The 21,233-nt window shown below is 34.6% G+C and overlaps 1 protein-coding gene across 2 annotated transcripts in view; it reads left to right on the top strand.

Moving 5' to 3' along the window:
- gmds (GDP-mannose 4,6-dehydratase) overlaps positions 1-21,233 on the top strand; it is a 97,226-nt gene that overhangs the window by 60,846 nt on the left and 15,147 nt on the right. For both annotated transcript variants that reach the window (XM_048206483.1, XM_048206485.1), the window contains 2 exons: positions 20,617-20,735; positions 20,951-21,047. In XM_048206483.1, the coding sequence (XP_048062440.1) occupies positions 20,617-20,735; positions 20,951-21,047 (216 nt within the window). The remainder of the gene's footprint in view (positions 1-20,616; positions 20,736-20,950; positions 21,048-21,233) is intronic.

Here is a 21,233-nt window from a genome sequence, read left to right as displayed (position 1 = left end):
CTATCTATCTTTGTCTGTTCTATCTGTCTGTCTGTTGTTGTATATATATCTGTCTATCTGTCTGTCTGTCTGTTTCTTGTTCTATCTATTGTTCTTGTTCTCTATCTATCTATCTATCTATCTATCTATCTATCAAATTCAGAATTGCTTTATTGGCATGACTGTAAATAATACAGTATTGCCAAATCTTATATATATATATATATATATATATATATATATATATATATATATATATATATATATATATATATATATATATATATATATATATAAAACATCAATATAATAGAATAAAATATTAGCAAATATTATAACACTATCAAATATTATAACATAACTTAAACTTAAATTAACAGTGTAACAAATTAAAACATGACTGAACATTTGATACCAGTGTCTATCTGTCTATTTGTCTGTCTGTCTGTCTGTCTGTCCTATCTATTGTTCTATCTATCTGTCTGTTGTATATATTGTTCTTGTTCTATCTATCTATCTATCTAGCTATCTGTCTGTCTGTCTGTCATTTTGTCAGTCTATTGGTTGGTCTATCGCTATCTGTCGGTCTAGCAGTCTTTCCGGTCTATCGGTCTGTCTTTTGTTCTGTCTGTCTGTATGTCTTTGCTTTTTGTGCCTTCTCTTTGTATAATTTTATACATTCATACTCGTTTTTTTTTTTTCATTCACCAGTGCACATGTGCATTCACACACAGATTTCGAATGAAAAACAGTTCATCCACACACGCACACACTGGCCTTGCTAAACGGTAGTTTGCTAAACTGGTCTAGCTGAGCCAGTGAAACTAGAGCACTTTTTCATGTCACGTTTTAAACATCTTAATGACACTGCAGTCTGCCATGCACCCCCAGCATTAATCATCTCTGCACTCTTACGTTACACACTCACACACACACTCATGCAGTATCCAGATGTGCGCGCTGATGCGTTTGATTGGATAATAGGCTTGGAGGGACTGTTTAATGGTCAAAGTTTCTGCTTTAGGGTTTAGGGGTGAAAGGTCAAACACTGCTCTGCCCATTAAACCTGACCGGTGGGCGTGGGGGCGTGTGTGTGCGCTTCGGTGGGTGGCGGGGTCTTCGATTACTTGTAAATTCACACACAGAGCAGGTTTAAGAACCCCTATTTTATTGCACAATTAAACATAAACATCATAGTGTTTTGTATAGGTTTACAGTCAGCCACACTCTATTTCGCTCTCATTATCTCCGCTGTACTGAATTAACATCATATCATATTATATTTGAACTGCCAAAAAATAAGTTCATGCAATATAAATACTCTCTTATACACGTACGTAGTCTGGACATTATCAGATATGATGTGAAGGAAATAGCATGCTGTTTTTCTGTGGGTTTTTTGGTATGTTGACTAATATGTCCCTTTCTTGATAAAGATAAAGTTTGACAGGAGTGTTGTCACGCCAATACACTTCATTATTGTGTGAATATGTGTGTGTGATAGAGGGAGTGAGAGAATGCTAACATTTGCGTAAAGGGCCTGAATGGTTCCTCTGTTTAAATCTCAGGAAGTCAGTAGAGACTGGCTGCTTAACTGAGTGAGTGCTTCCTGTCTCTACAGGAAGTGCTGGCTTTTAGGAGGAGGAGAGGTAATTTAGAACAAGAGTGTGTGTGTTTGTGTGAATGTATTATCTAGATATCTGTGTGTGTGTGTGTGCGCGCTATAGGAGAGTGGGGTAAGCTGTGCCACGTTTTACTTAAGTTATCCTCTAGGCAAGAAGGAAGAAGAGGCAAAACTTGCATACCTAATTATAGTTCAGGATGTCTGCTCTCAACTGAAATTTGAAGAAAGCTTATAACATACGGCCATAGAAATATAATTTCAGTCACTCAACCTACCCTTTTTAGAGGTAAGTAGTGTAATGTCATGGGGTAAATATGATAATATAAATAAGTCATGTTTATATAATTCATATTTTCATAAAACAACCAGGTAAATATTAATATTGAGAATATTTCAACAATTTTCAATATTTTGTAATAACATTTGTGATTAATAATAGTATTTTTAATACTATTTCCAGCATTTGGAGTCAAAGCTCAATATAATTATTACTTGAGCCACTGGCATCTGACACACTTTACCCCACAGCTACCATTTTGGAAAAAAAAACTTTTTTATTTCATTGCTAATCTTTAGTGAAAACATTTACATGTAAACATGGCAAGTAAAAATTATTAGTTAACGCAAATGTATTCAGGTCTAAAAATGTATATAACACATGTATATAAAACATTTTTAATTCCCCAACATGTTTTATATACATTTTTAGACCTGAATACATTTGAGTTAACTAATAATTTTTACTTGTCATGTTTTACTTGCTATATTTACTTTGCAAAAAGCGGTTTTCAGTCACAGACAGCTGTATATGATTGCCACTTTTGTGATCACATGACACAAAATGCAGTTTATTATATTAATAGGGTGATAACCCTTGACATATCCTACCCCACTCTCACCTACTTGTCTTGGGATCTTTTTTCAGAAAGTTTACATGTATAATTGTCATCATTGTTTGCAAATATACGATTTGGGCTTTTTTTATTGCACAAAATCCATGTGTTTTGTGGATTTATTGCGTCTCAACTTCATGTTTGTTATTATTATCATCATAAGTTTCTCCATAACGACTTATTTCTTTGCAATGTTTAATCAAAAAGTCATTTGCCTCATTTCAGGCTCACACAGCCAAACACAATCAAAACCTGATCACACAAACCATGTGGGGTGTGCAGGAAGCATGAACATGCTACACACACACACACACAGCTGGATCTTGTTATAATCTTTACAGTAGCTGACTCTCGCTCTCTGTTATTAGAATTGTTTTGTACTGCTGCCGTAGCTCAGAATTTATGCAGTACAGGTGTTGAAGAATCACACACACCATCACACTTGTGATCTATAGCTACTATGTGTACAGTCTGGCATTTTTCCTCCTACCCTCCACACACACACACACTGTCTGACTCCTGACTCACACACACCTCCCTACAGGTTGAACATATCATGGTCTGTCTCGCTGAAATTGCAACATATGATTCTGATTTCAGGGCCTTCAAATCCAATATGAAAAAAATGTATTTCATTATAACTTCATATATTTCTGAAGACTAAACTATATAACTGAAGGCTGTGTGTTTGTGCAGACATGTATGTCGCTGTACGTTCATGAGGTTTCATTGAATGCGTTTGTTTACATCTCACTAGGTGAATAGAGAGTGGTGGATTTTTGTGTGTTTGTGTATGTGTTGGTAGACATGGCATTTCCTCTCTGTGTGTTCAGATTGTTGGGATGGAGGTTTGCCAAGAAAGGAATGTGAGTTTAAACAGCTCCGCAATCTCAGAATATTTCGGCAACAGACTTTCAGTGCTGTCACCAAACTTCCTCGCTTTAGGAATTTTTATGTTTTTTGTTTTGGTTTTGTTTTTTCGTTAACAACTGCTTTTAAATCATTATGAATCAAACTAGAAGTTTCTCGCAAAAGCAATTTGTTCTTTTTTTGGCAGCATTTTTAAATAAACGTGTCTTGTGGTATTACCTGTTGACTTTAGAAATGTTTTCAATGAAGGTGAAGATAAAATCATTTCTTTTACATCACTATCTGAAAAAGTAAAACGAATATTGAGTTTTATTGAGCATACATGAGCTTCTGAGATACACATCCATATACGCACACACAGGGAATATAGAATAACTGAATCCCAGCTTTCCATGACTAACAGCGATATAAAAGTGGAGTCTCAAATTTTACCCAGCATTCCTGACATACAACCTCATAGTTCACATGTATTCAGATTCACACAATTGGGTATTCATTAAGAAGCACAATGTATCCGTATACAATATCAATAAAATAATTAACCATAATTATTATTATTATTATTTATATGTTTTAATTACTGTTTTGATAATGCAAGCGGATAATACTGTCCTATTTTTTTTTTCCAAACAAAAACAGATCCATATTTTCCATCTTTTCTACTTCACATTATAAGGTTTTTGATGCCTGGTTTTATTTGACAGCATGAATGGCAAAATGGCCATCATTTCTGTTTTTGGCCAAAATATAAAAACAAATCAGAGCGTTATAAAATATATATATATAAAAAAATTATTTCTCAGTTTATTCTCATCACACACAAATTGAGTAATAACCTTGAGGTGTTTTTTGTGAAACAGCATGTTTGACAGTGATGATTATCTGTGGTAATGGATAACAGCTGATTCTCTTTGATGTCCATTTTGTTTAAATGGTTAGATGCCATCAAACCCACACACCCGTTTCATCAATGCCTGTCATAATTTTTGAAAATGCTTTTAAAAAATGCGTAATTATGAATTCGAGTGAAATATGTTCCTTGTAATCCACAAACACACTAAGCCACAACCTTCACATAAACACACCACAAATTTCCCTGATGTCTCACTTTCACCCTTAAACGCATTTTAATACACACGTGACGATCTCAGAGGTGGTCTGGGTGACCCTGGGAATTGTCAGCATATTTTTTACGAAAACACCTCCAGAGAAGAGCTCCTTCTTATGGTTTGTTTTGTTTCTTTTTAGTTCTCCGATTTCACTGGAGTCTGCAGGAGTCCAGAGAAGCAGCCATACGTGTGTGTGCACACTTTATTTTACTTGTCCCATTTTTTTTCCAGGCTAATAAGGTTTTAATTAGGTTTTAAGCTGTGTATTTGAAATAGACTTACAAGAGGTTAAACCATCCCAGATCAGGTGTCTTAACTCCACCCAACCTCCTCGAATGAAATCAGATCTATTAAAGAACCGCTGCAGATATTAAAGCCGAATTAAACAAACAGGTATCCGAGGTTCAGGCCGGTGCTGATCTTTAACAGTTATCAAAACAGCACATTCTGTACATGCCTCCACCGCTGCCAGCACCTCGGGCCAAGTGCAAAACACTGACGAGGCTTTCGTCCTATCTTCCTTCTTCTTCAGACAAAACCGTAGGTGAAGAATTTGACAGTTTATTGGTTAGTGACGTTGTTTGGCCTCTTTTATGAGTCTGTTTCAAACATTTGGCAGGAACTGGCTCCCTCTCTACCTGCATAGAGCTGCTGTAAACACCTGAAACCAACACCTTTCATTCTTTCCTTCTCCCACTTCCTTTAGAGGGCTTCCTTTGTGTTGTGAATATCACTGCTAATCTGTAGATTAGAGGTTTGGTCTTGTGGATGTGTGCCGATGTTTGTTTAAGCCTGATTGTTGGTAAAGTGAGATGATTACATAGTCTGTGCATGAATGTTTAGATGAACAGGTTTATTGCACCTTTTAGAAAGATTACAGAGTCTAATAGCCACACACTCACTGCTGTGTATTCATTTAACCTGATATAGACATGTGCCAGCTTGCAAATTCACTGATTCATTATACAAACTAAGCACCTGCACAGTTATCAAGGTTAATATTCAGTTTAAATTTCATCTTCTGGATTCATGATATGATCATATTGGTTAAACTGGGTCTAGCTTGACTGATAGCACTAGATAGTAGGTGGATTTATCCAAAATTTGAGCATAAGTTGCACAAAGAAGATGCATTACAATCTTTCCTTATTACATTGTTGTTTGCTTTTTTCCTTCAGTGAAAGTTGTCTAATTTCTCTTCCATATTTTCCAATCAGTTTAATCATTTTAGCATATCAAAAACTGGCAACTCATTTTGTGAAGGCCTGGTTTCATAGACAGGGCTAAGATTAAGCCAGGATTACGCATTAGTTAAATTAAGACATTTAAGTAGCTTTTATAAACAAGCCTTAGAAAAAATCATTACTGATGTGCATCTTGAGACAAAACAATGCTGCAGAAATATTTCAAGATAAGTCAGTGCAAGTTGCTTTCAGTTAAAACAGCTCAAACATGCATTTTAGTCTGGGACTAGGCTTAAGCCTTGTCTTTGAAACCAGGGGATAGTGTATTATGATAATATTCTCATGCGTTATGATGCATTTGTAATATCTGTGGTTGTAAATAATTGTACTCAATGTTATAATACATTATAGTACTTCCTGGTTATGAATTTAAAGGTGCAAAAGGACATTTTTGGAGAGGCTAGCAATAGTGAGCTAGCTTTCCAATCATAACATCCCACCCTCACTTCAGAGCATCTCCACAGCCACGCCTCCTCCAAAACACATGAAGGCGCACACACACACAGCATTAAACTACCTCATGTCTCAAAGTGCATAACATTATAATAATAATGAACGTAAGCAACTTAGAGAGCTTGTAACTGACTGCTGCAGATTAATTTCGGTGTTGATACTGTTGACACGGAAACGCATAATTCCGAGTCTGCGGTAATGAACAGCATGAACAGTTATTGGGTTGCCATCTCTTAATTATGGTAGTTGTGGCGTGAATGCAGCATAAGCTCGTTGTTTTGGAGGAACTGTAACTGCTGTTTGTTTGTGGTGCTCTGTGACTGACATCTGTCTATATAAACTCTGCATTGCATAAAACTCGCTGATGACGTATGATGACTGCACGAACAGGGTGCATGAGGGTATGTAAAAACGTGTGTTGACAGGCAGGTAAGACATTGTATTATTTATTTCGGACCGAATATAATGATTGGATGAACATTTTATGGTCCTATGTCTTCCACAGACGATACATATTTGTAAAAATACTTTTAGACTGTTTAAAGGTGCCATCAAATTGAAAATTGAATTTACCTCGGCATAGTTGAATAACAAGAGTTCAGTACATGGAAATGACATACAGTGAGTCTCAAACACCATTGTTTCCTCCTTCTTATATAAATCTCATTTGTTTAAAAGACCGAAGAAGAAGTGAATCTCAACATAACACAGACTGTTACGTAACAGCAATAGCGAAAAATGGCAGATGGAGCGATAATAACTGACATGATCCATGATATCATGATATTTTTAGTGATATTTGTAAATTGTCTTTCTAAATGTTTCGTTAGCATGTTGCTAATGTACTGTTAAATGTGGTTAAAGTTACCATCGTTTATTACTGTATTCACGGAGACAAGAGCCGTCGCTATTTTCATTTTTAAACACTTGCAGTCTGTATAATTCATAAACACAACTTCATTCTTTATAAATCTCTCCAACAGTGTGTAATGTTAGCGTTAGCCACGGAGCACCATCAAACTCATTCAGAATCAAATGTAAACATCCAAATAAATACCATACTGACGCGATTAGACATGCTGCATGACGAACACTTTGTAAAGATCCATTTTGAGGGTTATATTAGCTGTGTGAACTTTGTTTATGCAATGATAGAGTCGAGAGCTCTGGGGGGGTGGGCAATTAAAGGAGCCGCAGCCTGAATCGGCGCATTTCTAATTATGCCCTAAAATAGGCAGTTAAAAAAAAATCTATGGGGTATTTTGAGCTGAAACTTCACAGACACATTCAGGGGACACCTTAGACCTATATTACAAAAACATTCGATGGCACATTTAACATAGTGATTGCTATCAGGATATGAGGAGACTTTCAACCAGTATAACAAAAAATGTTTCTGTAGAGAATTAAATTTTTCTTTAATGCATCTTTAATGCATTACATGATCAAAAAACAAATTTGTTTAGCCTATGAAAGGTGTTTGAATGATTAAGTAGTACTATCATAATTGCGGTTAAAACATTTTTTAGGAAAACATAATGGATTTCCAAAGTACCTTTTGTAATACATCATAGATATAGGCATCAAATAAAAAGTTATTGAGCATTCTGACTAGAAATGTGAAATAAAAAATTCTGACAGTAATTGTCTTGTAATTTGATGTTGGTATGGTAAATTTGTGTTTCAGTGGCTGATTTGAATTTAGCGGAGCAAAAGAGTTTTCTTATATTGCTCACACTAAAGTGCAACATTGTTTCAGCACACTAACATTTTCTCTGAGAAGACGTGTCTCTAAATTAAAATAATAAAATGAAAAAAAAAGTTAAAGAAATCTAGTCTTCCTCATTGATTGACTTAATTGAACATCCTGACCTATCCCTAATTCTGACTTTATATTTTTTTATATTTTAGTTTCATGGTTCATATCAATCTCAAATCGTATCTTTTGCTCGCCAATTGTTTATTCTGCATTTGCCGAAACCTCTGTGCTACAGGACTGATATTTCTGCACCTCTGACCAAGTGAATGCACATCTATCTGTCTCTCTGTCTTTGTGACAGCGCTAAGACAAGCAGGAAAACGACAGATTCGCATACACACACCTCTCTTTGTTCATTGTACTCCAGGCAGTAAAAACTCACCTGGGGAAAGCATCAGCAGTAAGATTCGCCAGCACAGCATGCCTCCACAAATACAACTGTCATCGCTCTGTCTCACACACATTCTCACACACATTGTTCATTGGGCAGGAGTCTCGGTCACATAAATGTTCATTCAATCTGTCTCACACACACACACAAATACAATTAAAAGAGTCTTAATGTGTGAGAAAATTCCCGACAGTGTTACAGCTTGACCTTTCACTTTTATATGACCACACAAAATGAAGCCACCTGTGAAACAGACAGCAGAACAGAGAGAGGACGTGTGTGAGTGACTGTGTGCGTGCCGTCGCATCTGTGTTTATTGCGAACATTTATAGAAGGCAATGTTGAACTCTTCTGTTTTCCCGCTTGCAGAATTTCTGCGGTCACAGAAGTTGTGTGCACTGCTAATGGATGTGTATGGGAGTGTGTGTCCCCACTCACACACCTGTTCCTCATTTTCCAATTTGTAACCAATCTGCTCTCAACGAGGGGCTAAACGGCCCTGATAACCATCTTGACTGCTCTCTCTTTCTCTCTCTCTCACACACACACACACACACACACACACACACAAACGCATGTTTCACTGTCTGAATGCATATGAGTTCCAGTCAATAAACTGCATCTGTAACCGTTTTTTATCTTCTATCAGATTAAATTAAAGTTTCTTCCTGTCTCTACTGGTCAGTCATTTTCATGATCGATATGTCGATCTACAGTCTGGTTCTTTAGCCTCAGACATTTGTAGGACAGTGATTGCCAAAGTGCATCTCAGGATGTGCTTTAGCAGGTATTTGGAAAGTTCTTAAATATGAAATATAATTTAGAAAAATATTGTTTAATATAATAATGTTAAAAAATGAAATAAAAAATGCTACCACATAAGCAGGTATTTGAAAGCATGTCAAATACAAAGTATAATTTATAAAAAGAATTTTTAATATAAAATAAAAAATAAAACAAAATAAAAAATGCTAAATATAATAATTAAATTCATTTAAATTAATTAAAATGTAAGCAGGTATGTGAAAGGATGTCAAATATAAAATAAAATTCATTAAAATGTTTAATATAAAAAATAAAAAAAAAATTCTAAAGGGAGAATATGTTAAATATAATAATTATTAACTAAAAAGTTAGAGTTAAAAGAACACATTTCTATAGTGTTGTTAAAATGTACTTGAGCCTTGTTAGCCGGGTTTCCATCCATGTATTATCATCCAAATTTTGGTGTATTGCATAAAACATCCTGAATGGAAACACCAACACCAATAATAATAATAATAATAATAATAATAAAGGATTATTTCTTTTTATTCAGTAAGACATACTTATAAATTATAAATTATAATAAATTCCTACATTTACATCAGATATGTGGCTTTCCCAATGGCGACAGCTTTTTTTTTTTCCTAGAAAATGTTTTGTTCTTTTGAACAAATGGGATGGAAACTCTGCTTTATTCTCCAGTTGTTTAATTGATATTCCAATTTTGCATTATTTAAGTTCATAAAAATTGTGTTGAAGGAGTTGCATAGATCATCGAACAGATCCGCTAATGCATCAGCTCAGATGATCTGACTGGAACTTTGCCATGTTTTTGACGTGTGTAATGGTGAACTCTGTGTATGTGTTGTGCGTTTTGTATTGGCCAGCACAAGTAATGTGAGCTGTGTGGAAAAGTCAATTTAAAATAACGTTAATGAAGTAACCAGGTGAGCCGCAGTCAAAAACTCTCATCGTCTCTCTCACTCAGTCATTTAGTGGTCAGTGCTAACTTTCTCTCTTTGTCTGCTCTTTCACACTCTCTCTCTTTCTCGTTCAGTGTATGTGTGTGTGAGCAAGTGTCACTGTATGACAGCCTGTCTCTGCCTAATTCAAACCACCTGCCTTAAACAGAGTACTTCTGTGCTCCATACAAAAAAAGACTGTGTCTGTGTGTGTGTGTTGTGGTGGGTAGAGGGGAGTATTTAAACTTTCAGCAGCTCCAAAAATAAAAATAGACTTTTAAAAACAGGCTCCCTTTTAAACCAATGACTTTTGGAGCTATAGAGTCAGTTCCAGGGTATGTATGTATGTGTGTGTGTATGTGTGTGTCCTTCCCTGTGGATAGTTATGAATAGTTGTATTATTATGTGCAAAATCTACCTGAAAGCCTCATACAGTTCTTGTGTGAGGAATTCTTTACATGCCATAAAGCAAGCAGGAGTGTGGGCACTTTTTCTTTTCTTTTTTTCCCTTTATTTTAAACTTTTTTTGTGTGTGTTGGGATCATAAATGCGTGTTTGGCTGAAAAGCATTCAGTGTTGCAGAGAGAACTGCAGGTTTGTTTATTGCAGAGTAACAAACTAAAAACAAATGGAAATACCCAAAATGATATATCGTGAATGAGAGGAATTTAAAAAAAAAAAAAAAAAAAAAAAAAGTTTTTAATTTTCGTAATAAAGTAAAATGTTTATTAATTAGTTAATAAAATGTTTACATTTTATATACTCAAATTTTTATTTAATATTTAAATTTTTACGTTTGTATTTAAGTTTGTATTTTTTTTATATTTTATTAAACTTTGTACTTTGTATTTCACTTTTTTCTTTACCTTTTACTTAACTTTGTATTGTGTATTTCACTTTTTACTGTACTTTTATTTTAACTTTTATTTACTTTTTTTTGTATAACTTCTTACTTTTTAACTTTTACCTTACGTTTAATTTTTTATGTACAATTTTGAATTTTTTAAGAGGATATGTAAATTTTATATACCAGTCAAAAGTTTGGACAAACTTCTATGCAGTTTTGGACTAAATTTGTTTCTCATGATCTTAATTATTTGATCTAAAGGCTTAGTTCTAATACAGTCACATGACCATCGATTGCATAATCTGTCATAATTTACTATTCCAGAGTTTAAGATGATTTGAATATTTCAAGATACTTCATTCTAAATTTCCTGCAGGGGAATATAGTCACACGTGATTGGACAAACTGTAAAATGTTTATTACCACAGTAATTTTACTGTAAAAATAACTACAGTAAGCATACTGTAAAATAAAGTACAGCATTATACTATTATTTTTTAATTTTACTGTTATATATTCAATAACATAAGTTATTGCTTCACATCAACAGGTTTCACCTTTTACGTTTCATAGCTGAACTTCAATAGAATATACAGATTTACCAGGATATATTAACCAAATCTCATCAATGAACAAAATACAATTATAGCCATACCAGTAAAATCACAGTAACGCATTGTGCCAAATGTTGGAAATATAAAAATAAAAGTTTGAATAGTTAAAGTACTTAATTAGTAGCAGTATACAACAATAACCAGTGAATACATATCATCTTAAAACAGTTACAACCACATGCTGTAAAGAAAAAAGTTTTCTTTATTGCGATGACTCTTCCCACCTGTCTCACGAAGGTTCAGCCGGTCTGCCAGCGCCGCTGTAGGAGGAAAATGCTAGTTAGCACGACTTAACTGGGAAATTAGCACCCGCTCCAGTGTTTTTACATATATTTATTAACTCCAAAAGTTTTTATAACTTGCAAATAACATTTGTATAAAACAAATAAGGTGACTACATGTGTTTTAAAGTATACCCATCAATTTAACGTACTCCTAGGACTTTCATCTTCCCAATGCTGCAGGGAGGAAAAGGCCAAAAAATGAATGCTTGCTCAGATATTTTTATGGAAAAGTATTAGGAAAAAGGAAAAAAAGGAAAAGTTAACCTACCACACTCTGGGCTTTCATCGCCATGATGAGTCTGTCACAGAGCTGTTGCATGAGGAGGTGTGGTTGTTTTTTGCGCTCTTTTACTGTATTTAGAGTTACAATAGGCTAATATCTCTGTAACATACTGTACACAGCTTATACAGTTGGAAACTGTTAAGAATACAGTCATAATGCTGTGAAAACGACAAAATCTACAGTAACATACTTTACTCAAATTCTACAGTAGGGTATTGTTGAGAATACAGTATATTACTGTAAAATAAAACAGAAATCATTTATAGTGCGCATACTGGCACATGACCATCCATTGCATAATCTGTCATAATTTACCATTCCAGAGCTTAAGATGATTTGAATATTTCAAGATACTTCATTCTAAATTGCCTGTGGGGGAATATAGTCATATACGCCCAGATGCATAAAAACAAAAGAGGCATTGAAACCGAGAAGAGGATGTCATCACAGTTAATCCTTTGTTTTCTCTTTCACCTTATTTTAAACTCACCTCCCTCTCTTCCAAGTTTATGTTTGCTTGCATGGATGGATGGCAGGAGGAACACTGACACAGATTCAAAACAAACTGCATGCTGTACATGTCATTTTTGGAAAACTCCGATCCATTGGAGAAGGAAACTGCCCTTGAACCTCACATTCTGCTCTACCTCCGTGACCCTTTAAAGTAATCAGTTAAACAGATGTATGTGTACGTTTACCACTCTACGCGCAGGTCCTGGATCAGATGGTGATTTTTGCGTTAGGCCAATTTTAAAGGGAAGTGACTTAAAACCTGCATGGAGCTGGATTAAGCAAAGCTGTTCGAACCCGTATGACCTTCTTTCTTGTGTGGAATACACACACACACAAAAAGATATTTTGAAGAAAAAAACAAGTCTGTTTTTCTCCAAACAGTTAAAGCCAATTTTGTTTTGGACACCATTGACTTTTAGCATACAGGCAGAAATGGTTTAAACAAGTATCTTTTATTGTCTTCCACATAAGAAAAAAAAGTCATACATGTTTGGAACGACATGAGGGCAGTAAATAATGACAGAATTTTTATTTTGGGGTGACATGACTTATAATTTTTTGCATCATTTTCTATGTTTTATTTATACATTTGTTGAATTTTTCTAGTCAAATCAAGTCGCATTTATTTATAAAGCAATTTATATTCACCAAATACATTAAGATCAAGCAGATCAGCCAAATCAGTTTGTTTCATTAATAGAATGAGTAAATATTAACAATATTTTAATTACTGGATAAACTGTTCTTTTAAAATGGGATTTAAAGCATCAGTAGTTGGGGAGAATCTAATATGGAGCAGCAAGCTATGAGAAGTGGGCTGCGACAGAGAATTTAGGAACCAACAAAAGATATTATTTGAAGACTTTAGAGACCTAGTAATATGATATTGTGAGACAAAAGTACAGTATATAATGAGGTGCTAAACTGTGTAGACAAATAATGAAAGCATCTTTTTCTTTCATATACACAAAGTTTGCACATTTGCTGCTGAAATACCCAGAGAGCCTCAGAGTGTCCAAACTCCTCCCAAAACGCCAGGAGAGAGTGTATGTGAACAGGAAGGAAGGGAAGGGAGTTGTGCTGCAGGCCTCTCAGCTGTCTCTCACAGCGCTAATGATCCTTGGAGAGAGGCGTGAGGGAGGAATGGAGTGAAAAGGACGGAAAGCAAGGGATGTTAAGACAGATACAGCACAAGCCGGGTTTTAATTCAGAATATTTTTCCTGTTGGATACATTTACAGTAATGCTAAACTACCTCACATTTCCCAAAAGTCTTTGCTGACAATTCAAAAAAGTTGCCAAATAATAATGGCTGTAAAAACTAACACGGCGGAGAAGATTGCAACAATTAATCTGTTACGGTGGTTCGCTTCCCCATCAGTGTGTATGTTTGTGAGAAATAGAGTGGAAAAAAGAGTGAAAAAGCAGAGAATGCTGTTTGTTATGACTAAAATAAGATCAGAGAATGTTGCAGGCCATTTCCTCCCTTCACTTGACCTCTGTTTCATGCTGTTTGTCTCTCACACAAATGCACTCATACGTTCACCTCTTTTATCTGTAGGTTTCATCATTTACAAGCTGTATTCCTCACACTAGCTTCGGTGTATCATGGTAATTTATTACATATTTTGTGTTTTTTTGTGTTAATTCTCCAGAATTAGCACCAACTGGCAGTAAAACCTTTGCATAAATAAAATTACTTGCCGATTGTCTGCTAATTTTATTAGGAATTGCAACATTATATGGTTTATGTCAAGCTGTAAGAAGTCTGACCCCCGCTTGATGTCAGTGACATGCGTCTTCTAAAGAAAACATCTGTCGCGAATAACAAATTTCACCTCAGGGGAAAATGTACTGTCAGACGTTTATCTTCTCCAGAACTCTTAGTGACATCACTTAGGCGGAATATTCCTTAACAAAAATATGAGGAACAACATTACAATGTGTCTTTTCATGTTTTTGTGGCAGACATTGAGATCTCTGAGTGACAGTGACTTGACATGTTTACAACAAGTATGTTGTGTGTATATATATATATATATATATATATATATATATATATATATATATATATATATATATATATATATATATATATATATATATATATATATATATATATATACAGTTGAGCTCAAAAGTTTACATACCCCTTGCAGAATATGCAAAAATGTTAATCATTTTAACAAAATAAGAAGGATCATGAAAATTGCATGTTATTTTTTATTTTGTACTGTCCTGAATAAAGTATTTCACATAACAGATGTTTACATAAAGTCCACAAGATAAAAAAAAAGCTGAATTTATAAAAATTAATACTGTGTGTGGTTACCTGATGATCCATGACTGTTTTTTTGTTTTGTGATGGTTGTTCATGAGTCCCTTGTTTGGTCTGAGCAGTTAAACTGAGCTCTGTTCTTCAGAAAAATCCTTCAGGTCCTGCGTAATCTTTGAACCCTTTATAGAAATGACTGTATGATTTTGAGATCCATCTTCTCACACTGAGGTCAATTGAGGGACTCGAACACAACTATTAAAAAAGGTTCAAACATTCTCTGATGCTCCAGAAGGAAACACGATGCATTAAGGGACTGAAAACTTTTTGAATTGAATGAACAGGGTAAATTATACTTTTTTGTCTTCTGGTAAACATGCAAGAATCTCAAAATCTCAAAATCATACAGTCACTGCTGGAAAGGGTTCAAATATGCAGAAGATGCTGCAAAATCAAAGATTATGCAGGACCTGAAGAATTTTTCTGAAGAACAGAGCTCAGTTTAACTGCTCAGACCAAACAAGGGACTTATGAAGAACCATCACAAAACAAAAAAAAACAGTCGTGGATCATCAGGTAACCACACACAGTATTAAGAATCAAGGGTATGTAAACTTTTGAACTGGGTCATTTTTATAAATTCAGCTCTTTTTTTATCTTGTGGACTTTATGTAAACATCTGTTATGTGAAATATTTTATTCAGGACAGTACAAAATAAAAAATAACATGCAATTTTCATGATCCTTCTAATTTTGTTAAAATGATTAATATTTTTGCATATTCTGCAAGGGTATATGCAACTATATATATATATATATATATATATATATATATATATATATATATATATATATATATATATATATATATACTTTTGACCGGTACTGTATGTATGTATGTATGTATGTATGCATATTATATATATATATATATATATATATATATATATATATATATATATATATATATATATATGCATACATACATACATACATACAGTACCGGTCAAAAGTTTGGACACATTACTATTTTTAATGTTTTTGAAAGAAGTCTCTTATGCTCATCAAGCCTGCATTTATTTGATCAAAAATACAGAAAACAGTAATATTGTAAAATATTATTACAATTCAAGATGATGGATTTTTGTTTTAATATACTTTAAAATATAATTTATTTCTAATATGTTGATTTATTATCAATGTTGGAAACAGTTGTTGCTTTAATATTTTTTGTAACCTGTAATTTTTTTCAGGATTCTTTGATGAATAAAAAGTAAAAAAAAATTAAAAACAAAAAAAAAACAGCATTTATTTAAAATATATTTTTAACAATATACACTACCGCTCAAAAGTTTGGGGTCATTCATTTTTTCTTTCTTTTTTTTTTTGAAAGAAATTAATATTTTTATTCAGCAAGGATGTGCTAAATTGATAAAAAGTGATTGTAAAGACTTATATTGTTAGAAAAGATTTTTATTTTGAATAAATGCTTTACTTTTTAACTTTTTATTCATCAATGAATCCTGAAAAAAGTATCACAGGTTCCCCCCAAAAAATAAAAAAATAAAAATAAGCATCACAACTGTTTCCAACATTGATAATAACTGAGTATAAAATCAGCATATTTCAATGATTTCTGAAGGATCATGTGACACTGAAGACTGGAGTAATAATGCTGAAAATTCTGCTTTACATCACAGAAATAAATTATATTTCAAGGTATATTAAAATAGAAAACCATTATTTTAAATTGTAATAATATTTTACAGTATTACTGCTTTTTCTGTATTTTTGGTACTGTAATAAAAAAAATACTGTACACTTCAATAACTTACACAGACTCCAATATTAACATTTCTGCAACATTAAGCATTTTGAAATGTGTTCAATGCACTTTCCTGTTTGTTTTTAAGGAATTTCTACATTATAAACTAGACCAACCTACAGATATTCAAAATGCAGTTTGATTACTTAGACTTATAAATGCCGTTATAAAATCCAAAGCTGTATCAGTCATTAGTCACAATTCTGTGTGAGTTCTCTCGGTGCGTCTCTTTTTTATGGTTTTCTGTCTGTCTGTCTGTCTGTCTGTTATCTCGTTTGAGAGTTTTTTTTAAGTGAGTGCAGCAGGAGTGAAATATGAATGAGTTGGGCGGCCAAGTGCTGTGCTCCCACTGCAGCGTATAAAACGTGCTGATGGGGTCTTTATCCCTCCATCAAGCTGAGGGGAAGAAAAGAGCGCAGTCCTGTCAAGGGAATGGGGCGATTTTCTGGCCAACTGGCTGAACGCTGAAGCCCTGCAATCAGAAAATGAGAGAGGGAGCTAAAGCCAGAGAAAGAAGACAGAAGAGTATCACCCATTGACCTCTTGGCAAGCGTTCTTGTTTTAAGTATCTCACCATTTATTTCTCCAAAACCACTGCCTCTTTCATCTAGATCACCATTGAGATGTAGTCTGTGCATTTGTGTTGTTGTGTAGTGGTTGTATGGACTTGGGAACTCTTTGCTTTATTCCCACAATTGACATCCCATGAGGCCTAGTGTTGACGTCAGGACGGGGATGGCCGTGTGTGTTTTTGTGTTGGGGTGTGTGTAAGATCGTAACCACATAAAAGCACATCCTACTGGGAGCAGATGTGTCTGCGTTGAGTGTGTGTCGTGTGTATGTGGGGGAGTCTTGATACTTGATCCCAAATATGAACCTGAGAAAATAAAGCTGTTTTGATACTGAGAGTCCAATGAGGTCATTATATAATTTGCATCTTGATATGATCTCTTTAATCACTTGTTGTTTTTTTTTATTATTATTACACGTTTTGCACATTTACAACGCCAGACAGGGAACATACCAACTTCGTATGGCACATTTATTGACACAAAAAAGAAGCAAGATTTAAAATGGAATAGATTTAGTTTAACAAAGATGCATTAAAACAGTAAATATTTTAACAGAGGACCATAACCTCTGTTTTTCGACGGAAGCTTGTTTCTGCCACTAAATAAACATTTTATCTCAGAATTCTTACTTTTTTCCTCAGAATTGCATGAAATAAAATCAGAATTTGCAAGTTATTAAGTCAAAATTGTGTTATAAAATATTTTTTTCTCGCAATTGTTTATAACTCAGTTCTCACTTTATAACTTGCAATTCTGACTTTATAACTCACAATTCTGACATTATATCACACAATTCTGACATTATATCACACAATTCTGACATTATATCACACAATTCTGACTTTATATCGGGCAATTCTGACTTTCTAACTCACAATTCTGACTTTCTAACTCACAATTCTGACTATAACTCGCAATTCTGACTTTATATCACGCAATTCTGACTTTCTAACTCACAATTCTGACTTTATATCACGCAATTCTGACTATAACTCTCAATTCTGACTTTCTAACTCGCAATTCTGGCTTTATAATTCTGACTATAACTCGCAATTCTGACTTTCTAACTCGCAATTCTGGCTTTATATCACGCAATTCTGACTTTCTAACTCGCAATTCTGACTTTCTAACTCGCAATTCTGGCTTTATATCACGCAATTCTGACTTTCTAACTCACAATTCTGACTATAACTCGCAATTCTGACTTTCTAACTCGCAATTCTGGCTTTATATCACGCAATTCTGACTTTCTAACTCACAATTCTGACTATAACTCGCAATTCTGACTTTATATCACGCAATTCTGACTTTCTAACTCGCAATTCTGACTTTATAACTCGCAATTCTGACTTTATATCGGGCAATTCTGACTTTACAACTTGCAATTCTGGCTTTATATCACGCAATTCTGACTTTCTAACTCGCAATTCTGGCTTTATAATTCTGACTATAACTCGCAATTCTGACTTTCTAACTCGCAATTCTGGCTTTATATCACGCAATTCTGACTTTCTAACTCGCAATTCTGACTTTCTAACTCGCAATTCTGGCTTTATATCATGCAATTCTGACTTTCTAACTCGGAATTCTGACTATAACTCGCAATTCTGGCTTTATATCATGCAATTCTGACTTTATAACTCGCAATTCTGACTATAACTCGCAATTCTGTCTCTCTAACTCGCAATTCTGACTTTCTAACTCGCAATTCTGACTATAACTCGTAATTCTGACTATAACTCGCAATTCTGACTTTCTAACTCGCAATTCTGACTTTCTAACTCACAATTCTGACTTTCTAACTCGCAATTCTGACTATAACTCGCAATTCTGACTATAACTCGCAATTCTGACTTTCTAACTCGCAATTCTGACTTTCTAACTCGCAATTCTGACTTTACAACTTGCAATTCTGGCTTTATGTCACGCAATTCTGACTTTCTAACTCGCAATTCTGGCTTTATAATTCTGACTATAACTCGCAATTCTGACTTTCTAACTCGCAATTCTGGCTTTATATCATGCAATGCTGACTTTCTAACTCGCAATTCTGACTATAACTCACAATTCTGGCTTTATATCATGCAATTCTGACTTTCTAACTCGCAATTCTGACTATAACTCGCAATTCTGGCTCTCTAACTCGCAATTCTGACTTTATAACTCGCAATTCTGACTATAACTCGCAATTCTGACTTTCTAACTCGCAATTCTGGCTTTATATCATGCAATGCTGACTTTCTAACTCGCAATTCTGACTATAACTCACAATTCTGGCTTTATATCATGCAATTCTGACTTTCTAACTCGCAATTCTGACTATAACTCGCAATTCTGGCTCTCTAACTCGCAATTCTGACTTTATAACTCGCAATTCTGACTATAACTCGCAATTCTGACTTTCTAACTCGCAATTCTGGCTTTATATCATGCAATGCTGACTTTCTAACTCGCAATTCTGACTATAACTCACAATTCTGGCTTTATATCATGCAATTCTGACTTTCTAACTCGCAATTCTGACTATAACTCGCAATTCTGGCTCTCTAACTCGCAATTCTGACTTTATAACTCGCAATTCTGACTATAACTCGCAATTCTGACTTTCTAACTCGCAATTCTGGCTTTATATCATGCAATGCTGACTTTCTAACTCGCAATTCTGACTATAACTCACAATTCTGGCTTTATATCATGCAATTCTGACTTTCTAACTCGCAATTCTGACTATAACTCGCAATTCTGGCTCTCTAACTCGCAATTCTGACTTTCTAACTCGCAATTCTGACTTTAACTCGCAATTCTGACTTTATAACTCGCAATTCTGACTTTATAACTCGCAATTCTGACTTTCTAACTCGCAATTCTGACTATAACTCGCAATTCTGACTTTCTAACTCGCAATTCTGACTTTAAAACTCGCAATTCTGACTTTAAAACTCGCAATTCTGACTTTATATCATGCAATTCTGATTTTATAACTCGCAATTCTGACTTTATATCTCCCAATTGTAAGTTTGAGAAGAAATTCAGAATTGTGAGATAAACACGCAATTGCGAGAAAAAAGTAAGAATTACCTTTTTTATTTTTTATTTCATGGTGGAAACAAGCTTCCATAGTCTTTCTGCATTGTTTTTTGAAGTATTGAAACTTTTGGAAAATTTTTCATTAAATCATAAAGAAATAAACTAGTAAAGGAAGGATTACATTTCTTCCATTTACATATGTGAATTTATTTACCCACCAAAATTACCATGTTTACAAGGTCAGCATAGTGATATCATATTCATCATCTCAAATGGAAAATGCTTCATAATAATGATATTGATCTCTGTGTGTCTGTTTGTCTTATAGGCAATGTGGCTGATGTTGCAGCAAGAGGAGCCTATCGATTTTGTCATAGCGACAGGGGAAGTGCACAGCGTACGGGAGTTTGTGGAGGGGGCCTTCAAACACGTGGGCAAAACTATTGTGTGAGAGCACGCATACACACACATCTATCTCAGATTAAGCCCATCTGGTTAATCTGGCACATCTGGTGTTGATTCGCAGACAGGCTGTACAAGACCACAAAACAACACGCAAACACACCATAAATATTGTAAATATGTAACACATATGTTAACAGCTGAACTGGGAAACAAATAAGATGAAGGAATGTGTTCAAAGCTATTGTTCTTGCATTCAGGTGGGAGGGCAAGGATGAGAAGGAAGTGGGGCGCTGTCAGGAGACAGGAGTCGTTCATGTGAAGGTTGATCCGAAGTACTACCGGCCAACTGAAGTGGTGAGTTGCTTCAAGACTGTTTCTTCACACGTAGACAAAGGCTTGAATACTCTACATGACTTTTGCCAAGATTTATAGCCCGACTTAGAATCTGATTGCACAGTCTAGTTGCCGAAAGTCAGAGCCAGTCTGCAGATTTGAGTTGACATATTTTACAGAAAGTCACGTATGTGATGTGGATGATGG

Source organism: Megalobrama amblycephala, linkage group LG11 (assembly GCF_018812025.1).
Source record: "Megalobrama amblycephala isolate DHTTF-2021 linkage group LG11, ASM1881202v1, whole genome shotgun sequence".
Lineage (NCBI taxonomy): Eukaryota > Metazoa > Chordata > Actinopteri > Cypriniformes > Xenocyprididae > Megalobrama > Megalobrama amblycephala.
This window is presented reverse-complemented; position numbering and strand designations above follow the sequence as displayed.